This window comes from Montipora capricornis, chromosome 3 (genome assembly GCF_036669925.1).
Source record: "Montipora capricornis isolate CH-2021 chromosome 3, ASM3666992v2, whole genome shotgun sequence".
NCBI lineage: Eukaryota > Metazoa > Cnidaria > Anthozoa > Scleractinia > Acroporidae > Montipora > Montipora capricornis.
In genome coordinates this window covers 4,516,253-4,528,752 of record NC_090885.1, presented here as the reverse complement: position 1 = coordinate 4,528,752, position 12,500 = coordinate 4,516,253, and the positions used below count along the sequence as shown (strand labels likewise).

General features: G+C 38.8%; 1 protein-coding gene across 2 annotated transcripts in view; it reads left to right on the top strand.

The window, feature by feature from the left end:
* Positions 1-12,500, top strand: part of LOC138041964 (glutamyl aminopeptidase-like) — a 98,077-nt gene that overhangs the window by 55,024 nt on the left and 30,553 nt on the right. The window contains exons 1-2 of one of the 2 annotated variants that reach the window (XM_068887670.1): positions 7,518-7,805; positions 9,185-9,466. In XM_068887670.1, the coding sequence (XP_068743771.1) occupies positions 7,655-7,805; positions 9,185-9,466 (433 nt within the window). In that variant the 5' untranslated portion in view covers positions 7,518-7,654. Of the gene's footprint in view, positions 1-7,517; positions 7,806-9,184; positions 9,467-12,500 lie in introns of those variants that run through there. The other variant, XM_068887669.1, reaches the window with a different exon arrangement.

The window sequence follows — 12,500 nt, the reverse complement described above, 5'->3', positions numbered from 1 at the left end:
GATCATGGCTTTATTAAAGCTCTTCTGCTTTGTTACCCTTGCAATACGGTTGAGCGGGATGATCTGGAACACTGGTGCAAAAAGACTGGTCTTTCCACTGTCTGCCGACCCAATCGCACATGGTACAGGCTGTTTGTGCTTCTTTGGGCGAAATAATGCCAAGAAATCTGCACAGAACTGTTGTACTTTGTCCTCTGAAAGACTGTTCCTCAGAATTTCCTCAAAATATTTGGGTTCGGGGTCTTTTAGTCTGTCAAAGTCCACAAATGCTCTGGGAGTTACGACGCCTTTCTGTGTGAAAAATTCAATAAAAAGGATTTAACATTTAATTGTGAATCACGAGAAGAGGTAGTGGCATTTTCCAATTTCTTTTTCCAAGTATTCACGGTATATTTCATTGTTCTTGGCTTGTTCGGAGATCTTGAGGTCATTTTAACACTCAAAAACAGAAAAAGCATAAACTAATTTAAAAAGAAAAACAGTAAAACAAGTCAAAGATTGTTAGCATTATGAAATGGTTACAATGTTATCGCCTCACCTGAGATTCGGAAAGAATGCCCTGGACAAATGATCCAGCAGAAAAGCTCCAAAACCATCCTCCCTGAACCTCAATTAAGTCTCTGTTGACTTTCAGCTGTGGGATGACTGAACTCTCGGGCTCGCTGAGAATGGGTAGTACTCGCTGTATATGCTGAACAAGGCGATCTTTAAAAGCTTCGTTCCCCATTAAATTGTTAAGGAAGGTTTTCATGTTGCAGAGGTACTGATAGGTAAACTGCGATTTGTTGTCATCTTGTAGACCTCACCACGATAGACTGCGTAATTCAGTTTTCTCAGGACAAGTTGAATATCGTTGCAAAGGACTGTAATCTGGCATGATAGTGGCTTGTGGGGCGCCTGTTCTGGCAAGGCTGGCTGCGATTCATTGGGCAAATTTATATCCAAACCGAAGGTATCCAGCAATAGCCCAGCACGACGTAATTCCTTGACGGTTGAGATCATCATCGGTTTGAAGTTTTCCAGGACCACTCGAAGACGGACGACGTTTTCCGACGGCGCTGACTCTTCTTGCGATTGACTGTTCATATCAAGTTCGTCTTGAAGAGCACTAGAAATAAAAACAAACATTTTTTAAAGACAATAAAACGCAGTCTTTTGAAATCAAAGCTGGCGCATTGATTGGCATTTTATATTGCAAAACTAAACAAACAGCAATGATTGCCTCCCTGACTGGTACTGCACCCTGGAATTTCTGTAGTTGGCTCGAAATTAGTAGTTGTTTGCATGGTAAATGACCGTAGAAAATTCTTTTCTCACCTCAGGCAGTGTTGATACGATGACTCCACCAATTGCATTACACAAGGGTTCTTGTGATCCTTTAACACTTGACATAGAACATTTAAGTTTTGACTATTTTGTTTGCGCGATGCTCTGGATGAATAATATTCGAGACCACAACTACTGACTGCTCTTTGGACTTTCAGCGAATTTATCGGTGCACCATTACTCGTTTGACATGCCACCCAGTACGATATCGCTGGATATGTTTGCTTTCCCGGCGATGAAAGTTGAGAAGCGTTGAGTGTGGTTTCTTCGTTTGAATCTTCGCTTTCGTGGATGTCTTGTGATTTACGGGGAGCTTTTCCGCCCTTCTTTCTGTCCCTTTTCGAAGTGCTGATAGCCGAGAAGAAAAAGCACACTTCTCGCAATTTAGATATCTTGGAATCACATTCATCCCGTTTATCACATATCCAGTTCCATGCATTGTCGATTTCCTCGTTGTCAACTCGCCAAACGCACTTAAAGGCAACAACTGAACACAACTTTTCTATTCTTGCTACGACTTCGCATTCTGCCTTATCTCTAATAGCTTTACTGTTTAGCTGGGAGCAAGGTCTGCTCATCTTGCCAGATCGTGGAATTGAAATGGATTGGTTTTTTTTTTAAAGATTTCTGCCTTTATATAGGAACCAATTACAAAATAATGAACCAGTCAGAGCTAAGGAACACACCAAGGATTTAACGCCTCTTATGCCTGTAATACAGAGGTGTCGAAAGTCAAAGAAGACGCTTGTCAAAATTAGCCAAATGTAAACCAATCAGTCCTGGGAAACGCACCAGGAGACAACTACTTAAGAAATGTTCGAGCAAGAAAATAGTGATGAACCAATCAGAGCTAAGAAACACACCAAGGATATAACGCCTCTTATGCCTGTAAGAGAGAGGTGTCGAAAGTCCGAGAAGACGCTTGTCAAAATTAGCCAAATGTAAACCAATCAGTCCTGGGAAACGCACCAGGAGACAACGACTTAAGAAAATGACTATGAAATTGCAAAGGAAAAAAAAAACGATTGTCAAATTTCCCATCAGATTAACAGTTTGCCGTAGATGGCCGCAATTTAATCATGCCATACACGCTAAATACGCTAAACACTGAAAACACTCCATCAACATATCTGCAAAGTTAACCAGTTTAGTCGCACACTTGTGACAGTTGGAACATTGAATTAATATCTTGCCATACATGTTAGATACGGTAAAACAGGGAAACACGCCGTTACCACTTAACGAAACAAAGTGGATGCAATGCGCCTTATAACTAACTATGTACTCACTCATAATCTCGTAATCTCAGATCTCTTGATAACAAGCAATAGATATGACTTTTAATAACTACCTGGAATATTTACCTGGTATAGCGTATTTGACATATTTAAAATGAATTAGTTATTTCACACTACTAACACCTCGCACCTACAAACGACAACTTTTCCTCTGTTGTCAAAGTGTTTGCCGTGTTTAACTTATGTGGCGTGTATGACTACTACTACTACTACTACTACTACTACTACTACTACTACTACTAATAATAATAATAATAATAATAATAATAATAATAATAATTATTATTATTATTATTATTATTATTATTAATTATTATAAAAAATAAACAAGTAATAATAATGAATAGTAACGAAAAAACAAAAATAATTAGATTCATTCTTAAAAGGCTTTACATGCTAAACCCGGTAAAAATGCCAACATTGGGGAGGAAGTTGTAGTTGGGTGAATAGTGGGGGTAACAGCAGATCTAAAAGCAGTTAATCTATTCACTCTGTGCACGTTTAATACGCTAAACACTGGAAACACTCCATCAACATCTGCAAAACTACGCAGTTTAGTCGTACAGGTGTAGCCGATGAAACACTGAACTAATCTCTTCTTGCCATACTTGTTAGATACGGAAAAACAGGTAAACACGCCATTACCAGGCAAAGTATACGCAGTGTGCATAACAAGCCGGAAGGGCATGACTGTCACTACAGTCCATGATCATGTTATCAGTAACTCAGCGGGCTTGTAACAAGAGTATCTTTATCTCTGTTATCAACGTGTTTGGCGTGTTTGACGTATTTTCCGTGAATGACTACTACTTTCTGCTCCTAATAATATTATTCTTTGTTCATTCGCTCGTTCGTTGGTTGGTTCATTCACTTATTCGTTCACTCACTCACTCATTCGTTCTTTCGTTTATTCGTTCGTTCGTTCGTTCGTTCGTTCGTTCGTTCGTTCGTTCATTCATTTATTCATTCATTCATTCATTTATTTGTTCTAATCTCCTAACAAATACATCCAAAATTAGTCAGCGTAATAGCAAAGAGGTTGCAAAACTTATGTTGGTAATCATTCTTGGCCTGAAACAAGACTGTGACTGTGTATGCTACAGTCCATGATTTTGTTATCAATAACTCAGGCTTGTAACAGGAATAACTTGGTCTATGTTATCAACGTGTTTTCCGTGTTTAACGTATTTTCTGCGTATGACTACTGCTCCTTTTACTTCTAATTTTATTCTCCTTCCTTTGTTCGTTTGTTTGACCGTTCATTCATTGATTCATTAATTTCTTCATTGATTGATTGATTGATCAATTGATTGATTCATGTATTCATTCCCTCGTTTGTTCGCTCGTTCATTCATTCATTCTAATATCCTTAAAAAATACATGCAAAACTGGGGAGTGTAATAGGAAAGGGGTTGAAAAATTTAAGTTGATGGTTATTCAGTCTTGACCTGAAACAAGACTTTCTTATCAGTTACTCAGGCTTGTGATTTAAGAGTCAAGTGTATAGCGTGTTAGAGGTGCTCAGCGTATTTGGAGCGACTAAAGCTGCCTCTTAAATTCAACCATTAGGGCGCAAACTGCATAGGATGAGCACGATGGAACGATTATTTGTATGAATTTAATGACTCTAACAGATAGTCCTTCGCAAAACTAATTATTGCTGCGTGTAGATTAAAGTCCGTGCTAATTATTCGGTGCTTCAGTTATAGGAACAGATGTGCCTTTTCACAGCTGTTCCTTTTACAAGGAACACTTTTGATTAAAAACCAACCCGTTTAGCAGTTTAGCTGTTTAAAAACAGAGAGATGCCAGTGGTGGAGTTTCTGTAGCCAAAAACAACCACAGAAACATAGTTGTAAAGAAAGTTACATTGTGATTAGGCATGTTTCGGTAATTCAAAAATTGGGAACCAAGAAATCAGGGAAACGATCTTTCTTTCTTTCTTTCTTTCTTTCTTTCTTTCTTTCTTTCTTTCTTTCTTTCTTTCTTTCTTTCTTTCTGTCTGTCTGTCTGTCTGTCTGTCTGTCTGTCTGTCTGTCTGTCTGTCTGTCTGTCTGTCTGTCTGTCTGTCTGTCTTTCTGTCTGTCTGTCTTTCTTTCGAACTAGTCAGTATGCAATGCTCTTTGTTCAACAGACGTTCTATAAGTTCTATTTTCCTCTGTACTCTTTGCCAGGTCTTGGTATTATTATGGGACAATTTGCCCAAAAATTTGAATCTGAAAGGGCAAATGGATTTGGCAATGCCAATGTCAAATGCCATCTCAGCAACAACGCAATCCAAAAACATAACACTTTACGGGGCCACGACGCAACCATTACACCACGCCCACCGACCGTTGTAAATTACAAAGGAACCTTTTTTTTTTTTTTTTTACAATATCAGTAATTGCTATGCCAGGACTCATTTTTTCAAATTTGTTGTAAAGCCAGGGCCTAGAGGCGAAATAAGAGCGCTTAAGAATCTGTAATCAATCTAGTAGATTTACAATCAGTTTCAAAACTTTGTCCATGTGTGGTGTTTGATGTTTCAGTCAAATATTCAAAGAGGAATTGGTTTAAATACTTCAATTAAGTTTATTGTGTACACGAAAGTGCATTTCAACGAGCTCTGGCTCCCCTGAAGCTTCACTACGATTTGGCTGCACGTTTAGTGAACTATTAAAGTAATGATAAAATGTTGTCTTACAAATATCCGAACATTACCGTAGTACCGCTCAAGAAAGTTAAGTTAACACAAGTTTCACAAATACAAATCCTTATAACCCAAACTTAACATAACTGTTACAGTATATTTACCCACACGGGGGTTAAGCAGGTCATGACACGAACCCTGCTCTCGTACGCTCAAAAGTTACATCATTCGAGAGCACATTTCCCATTCAAAGAATAAACTGAGCTGGGCGACAATGAAAAAAACAAAATGCAAGTGGCATTTCACGTTAGCTATCAATGTACCTTTTGTTTCTAATTAAGAACAAATACCTGTTTAAAAGCATGTCACGGTCGGCGTTAAATTGTAAAAAATGCCGCGAAACTGACGAATTGATGGCTTCGGTAATTTTAAAGAGCGTAACGGTTGTGGATATTTCTGCTCGAAAATTCGAGATAAGGTTGTCAGAACATAACGATAAGTGGCGTTACTTTAGCCGTATTCATCGATCAGTGAAAGTGAATCTGAAAGCTTTCATAAAACAAAACACTCAAAGCAAAAAGAATAATCGAGGTTCAATTATATATAGTCAACTTCCATCCCCCGAAATTAGAGCCATCCAAAGTGCAGAGCTACTGACTTTTTGCAAAGCTGATCTCAGCATTTTTCCTGACAAACAATCGTTCTCGGTGAAGAACTCAATACGGTGAAATTATTTCAATACCGTGTTTCTCCTTTATTTAGAGAATCGTTATTATTGTACATATAATATTACTGCAACGTGGGAAATATTGAATCCCTAGGATGTGAAACATACTCATAAGAATTTCTTGGACATCGTTACTTTATGCGCTTAATTGTTCATTCAGTTTATTCCTTCATTTATTTATTAAGTGATTAAATTTCAGAAAAGGTGCTGGACGAATAAGAAATTTACACCTCTAATACCTGAAAGTTGACTGTAATTATTTTCATAAGCTATGTTTACGTTTAAAGCAGGAGGCCTATAAAATGAGAACACTTTGCATCCCTGCGCTAAGCATACCGAACGCATAAACGTGTTGAATTTTTAAGAACTGCATATTTTTTGGCGATGTTTACCTCATCTATCTTCGGATTTTTCCACGCTGAAAAATAGAGCATGATTTACGTTCGTGCCTTAAACGTTTTGATGTATTGTAAAACCATTTAAGTGCTCGACAAAGCTTTAAAAGCGCTACTTTAGTTCTTGAGTCTTTCGCCATTGCTTCGTTTAATCTCAGCGATGCGACCCTGCATAGACCCTATAGTTTTATCGATTAACTGCCCGGAAATGCTTCCAGAGTAACATCAGTAGTGGTCTTGAGAACTCTAAACACTTACTTTTGTTTCCTCGGGTATTCTTTTTCTCGATGGCCTTTTTTCCTTCAATTCTACGTAGAGTCATCTTGATCGTACTGGCAAAGTTTCGTTTTAGGTAAGCCTTTTATACGCTCCGCATCTCTTAAAATATCTCTATTCATGTAGTATCTCAACATAGTAACAGTTGCGACGAGGGTGACGGCTTCAGAGGCCAGTGGTTTCGGATGATTAATGTGTTGACATACAACCTCTTAATTGAGCAAATCCTTGGTTTTCATGTGACGTCATCAAAACTAAAAAATAAAGAATTATCAATCCTTTTCAGATTTTAGTTTAGTTAGTTATTAGAACAGCTGAAGACTTGTCTTTTCACAAATTTTCAGTTTGGTGGGGTTTATCGTCTTGTGATAAAGCAAGGTTGAATTTCTAAGCTTTTGCGTGACACGATGACACGATGTTAAAATTGCGGTCGCGAATGCTATCTCGTTAGTTAAAAAAGTGACTTGTCCGCTGAGATTTTGCAATCTGAACAGTCCTTGTATGAGAAAAAGTACTCACATAGATATTTATGAGCTCTCAGAAGACGACTACTGGCTTTTTATAGCAAAACTCGATGACATATGTTTTTGTCAGCTTCCGGTCGCCATATTTGTGCCCCAGAGAGGGACACAAACATGGCGTCTCCATGCAAAGCCTTATAAATTTGAGTAAAACATTTCTTCCAATATCTCCCGCACGAAACATCGCACAGACCTGAACCTTTGTGAGACTGTTTGAATATTCATCTTTTTTTATCTCTTTGATTCTGCACTTAACTTGCTCAATGGTTTTGATGATGGTGTGACAGTGAAAACTGGCAGTTCGGCGTATACGAGAATAAGATAAACAATGCTGCTTACGTCATCATGAGAGAGTAACCGCCTTTGTTCTCCATTTCGGTCTTCCACCTAGTCACAGCCAGGATTACTAAATTCCTGAGTAACTTCGTACCTGCAGCGGACAGCTTTCGCATCGCTCGCTTGTCGATTGCCAGTATCAGATGGGTTCAAAGGCCCTTATCGTGCAAGACTCTCCGGGCGTGTTTGTAAGCAAGACAAAGATCGTATTATGTGGAGTAGTTTTACTTTTGTTATTAATCGTAATCATCATCCTTGCGGCAGTTCTCGGACATACACGTTCCAAGTTAGCAGGTAACATAAGACTTAGGTTGTGTTGATACTTTTGTACTGCTTAGCGTACAGCTATATAGGCAATAAATATGTGCATATTTTCCATGTCAAGCATAGTCGGTTCGGCATTATTTTTCATTGACACAAATATTAAAACCTTCACAATCAGTTTTCTGCGAGGATGCATACATTTGAAGACTTTATGAGAGATTTATAATCGGTCAGTGGAAAACGCAGACTGCAGACCAGGGGTAAAATGCAGACTGAGGTTATAACGTAACTGTTGAAAAAGCCCAAACCCCTTAGAAATGTTAACCTTAGGCCTAATTAGGCCGTACAACAATATTTAGGCTTAACTGTTAGCATTTCTAATGGGTTTGGGCTTTTTCAACACTTAAGTTATAACCTCAGTCTGCATTTTACGCCCGGTCTGCAGTCTGCAGTCTGCGTTTTACACTGACCGATTTACAATTGGGTTGGACTTCTTTTCTCGGAAGTGCATCATAGATTTAAATGTAAATGGAGGAAACGTATCAATATGCAAGTTAAATATACATTTTTAGCCCTCACGAAATGCAACAATCATTTAAGATACAGTGTTGCAGAATTAGGGTCATCACAAGGACCACAAGCAAATTAGTTCCCAACTACATATAAATAGGCTCTTTTGATATTCAATAGTATTCAAATAGTGGGCCATGGATTCTGTAGTTGTGGTTGTATTTCTCACAGCCTACATGGGTGGATGAATTGAATGCAAGGCTCTTCATCAATTATTCGTGACTGCGCGTTGTAGTTAATCCTAAACTATTGATTTTACTTCGTAACTTTCTGATGCATTTCCAAGTCAAAGCCCACCACAGGGCTTATTATTAGATTACAGAACACCCTTGCTCCCAATCGAGTTTCCATTTGCTCTGTGCTGTAGCTTGGAACGCTTTATTTGGTTTTTACATGTTGATTGTTTATTTAAGTATCCTTATCCTCATATGTTATTCATCATTATTTTCAATGTTTCGGTTTTTCTCAAGCACACATAAATGAGCTCTTTGGGCTAGTCTGTGAAGAAATTTAAAGCCCCCTCTAGTTATGTTTTCATTACACTCGTAGTCGTGTAACGCGTCACGCAACGCCTTCGCAACCCTCAATTCGTGTAAATATACTGTTTCTATGGCACAGGTTTAAAGTACCTCCTCGTTTTTCTAGCTTGAAAAAAAAAGAGGGAAATTTGGTTTGAATTGATCGATCACTCTTCCGTCTAAAATCCCATGACAAATGTGACAAATGAAATTATCTCCCACTGACATACATATAAAGCATAAGCTTTAGCCAACTAGCCTGGTGTTCTGGATAGTCTCTTAGGGCAAGCTTATTGATTTAAATGTGTTCTTTTCTTGAAGCTCTTGAAAAAGAAGATGAAGAGGCTACACCGTCAGTGGTCATACCAACCTCTACCCCAGGTCCAACAACTGCAGGCACTGAAGTATGGTGGAATGTTAGACTTCCCAATAACATTGTTCCTGATCATTATGATGTTCTACTTAGCATTGACCTTGAGAATTCAAAGTTTAGTGGCGAGGTAGATATACTAGTAAATGTGACGGAACCAACTGAGAATGTACTAGTCCATGTCAACAAGATGAATGTTTCATCTGCTTTAGTGGTGAAAGCGTCTAGTGGAGGTAAACCATAAAATGTGTTCCTAATGATTATATCTTCTTAAAGGTTATATATTAATTTATCGGTGTGCTCATTGTTGTCTTAGCATTGCAGTTAATAGAACATTATTTTTTCTTGGCGTGGGTTTTGATTTTACTGGATCGTGTGAGATACGTGTGTGTTCAGGAAGTAAAGTAAGTAAAGTAACTCTATTTAGCGTCGGTGGCTCCTTCCGCTAGGAGGCTGGTATCAATGGACGTCGACAGTGCGCTCTTTACCCCACTCCCTCTGTTAGTGCTCCATTTTAGGTGTATTTAAAGCTACAGCTACACGGATCAGAGGAAAGTCGAAACAGACGTTGAAGTCACCGAGGAACTCTTGCTCCGAAAGCCGCGTACTAACCAACTGAGCTACGCCTGCTCCAGGCAAATGCTAGTTTTTAAGGAGAGTGAAAAACCGGATTACCCGGAGAAAAATCTTTCGGTGCATAGTAGTGAACTAACAAACTCAACCCACATATAACGCCTAGTCTGGAAATCAAACCCGGGCCACATTGGTGAGAGGCGAGTGCTCTCACCACTGCACCATCCCTGCACCCCAGCTAAGCTATGAACAGTTAAAGTACTGTTAAGCTAAGCTATGAACTGTTAAGCTAAGCTATGAACAATTAAAGTACTGTACATGTAGCTTGGATTAAATGCATCGCCAAAACAATTCACTTTCTCAGACAATAATTTCAAACTATGCAGTAAGCAATTACGGAGATCGTCAGTTCTCACCCTAATACTGGCAGCCTTCCTGGATGTTTAAGTTTTTAGCAGATCTTCAGGCTACAGGCCAAGCAAAATTCCGGTAAAGATTATATAATTTGACGACGGTAATATTTGTTAGGTGCCAAAAAAATTTCATTAGCTCCTGACGGAAATGGAAAGGAATATGTTATATTATGGACCTCGAACAAAACGTAGGCTTCCTTTCTTACACAAACAGGAATTTCCCTTTACATGTACAATGTTTTTGGCTCCTCAAAGACTCTCTGTCTACCGAGATGCTTTACGCGCCTTTGTTTATGTTTTCTCAAAACCAGGTTGAAACGCTTGCGAATTGCACTCAACGACAAAATATCTCGTCCCTAATAAACTATGATGATGAAGCTGTAATATATAAGAAGCACTAAGCAGGGCGCGACGAAAGTGCTGTCCGATAGCCCATGTTTGAATAAAATGTTACTCTGAAACAGTCATTTGCGATTTATAAAAATTTCTGGTCTTACAAAGCGAAAAGATTTTCATACATGTGGGTTAACTGCGTTGATTAAATGCAAATTGCAATCGGGCCGACGGCAGACGGAGAGACGCATTCTGTAGATATTCAAATTGACTAAAGGCATTCCCAAACTTTCAGCAAATTTGTTGATGATGTTCATGTTAGCAGTACAAACAAGGAACTGAAATCTTTCCTATAGCTCACTGTTCAACTGTTTTAATTAATATATTTTACATTACACTAGGCAAACTATGAACTACGACGTTGAAGTTAAAACGAAAATCACATTCAAGAATCAATTGAAAATACTACAAAGAATTAGTTTATATCTATGCTTGATATTATTCCTTGTATTTTGCATAATTAAATAAATCTGATTCTTCTTTATAAACAACTTAATTTCGGGCTAGCTCCTCAGACCTTCGCGCTAGTAACCGAGGGGAGGGTAGTCACCTCAAGTAACAGCTTGCCCGAAGGGCAACCTCATCTTTTCATTTTCGTCTCACCCTGACTAAGTAAGAACAAATCCCAATGGATGTCGACGATAAGGAATGATCTAAAGAAGGAAAAACGCACCGACGGAGAAATGGAGGTTTCATATCATACGAAACCTCCGTGTCTGCGCGTGGTGTATCTCGGTAGACAGAGAGTCATTGCATGCATTTATTATCCATAATTAGTCATTAAATGAAATCAACCTCCCAATGGCTTCTAGTGTTGTTTACATCAAAATATTTTCCTGAATGTCCCAAGCCCTTCTTTAAAGGATTGTGCTCATGTACATGTACTGGTGCAAAATGAAAAATTGTTCATACGAAATGCTTCCCCTGAGCTAATTTCACATCCACCGCAAACAAAATCATAACTAAATCTATCAAGCCTCCATGGGAGGGGATGCTGAGTTTTTTTTAGTCCCTAAAATGCTCACTTTCAAAGCGAGGCTACATTTGCGAGAGATGTCGGTTTTAGTCTCCCTACTGAAATGGAGCTCATGTGGACAAGCTAAAGAACAATGAACATATCAGTACACATGACTTTGCATTCTGGGATGTGGTCGGACGTGTTACATTCGACCAGTGAAAATTCTGAAAATTTGTACCAGTGAAAGTGGAAAGTGCCCTTTGAGATGACTGGGTAAGAGAAAAAACCGATAAAGCTTTCAAAAATATTCTTGACCGTGGCCACGGGCTTTTTTTTTTTTTTCACTTTTTGCTTCAACAAAGTGACCGGGTTTTAAAAAATGTTGACTCTGCGACAGAAATGCGACAGTTCTTTGGTGAGAAGAACAAGTGGGAACCCGTATTCGTGTTGAAATTCAACCAGTAATTTGCACAACCTTTGAGCAGAGCCTCTCTAAAACTCACCAGAAGGCGAGCAGGAGAGGCTCTGCAGAAATCGTGTCAAGTATTTCAGGTCGCCGCAGCCCAAGTTTCTGGGCTAGTCACTCCGGTCAAACAGGTTTAGGCAGCGCGCGCATCGTATTTTTGACAAGGCGAAGGTCAAAATCGAGCCTTCAGTACGAAAATCAATATGCGATTGAGACTTGGCCTGTGATTGAAACTGTCTCCTAGCAACGGCTTACGCATACTTAATAACGAATCTACACGATTTTTTCTTTCTCGTCAAGTTAAGAAAGGCTCTTCTGGCAGGGTGTAATTTGCAATATGTTCATATCAACTAAATATTGCTTGTCTGATCCCTGCAATTTTTTTTTGAAAATGCAAGGAAATCTCGCACTGCACGCCTGAATTTCGACAGGTCACGAAGCAACAGTGTTGAATTGACAAAAAT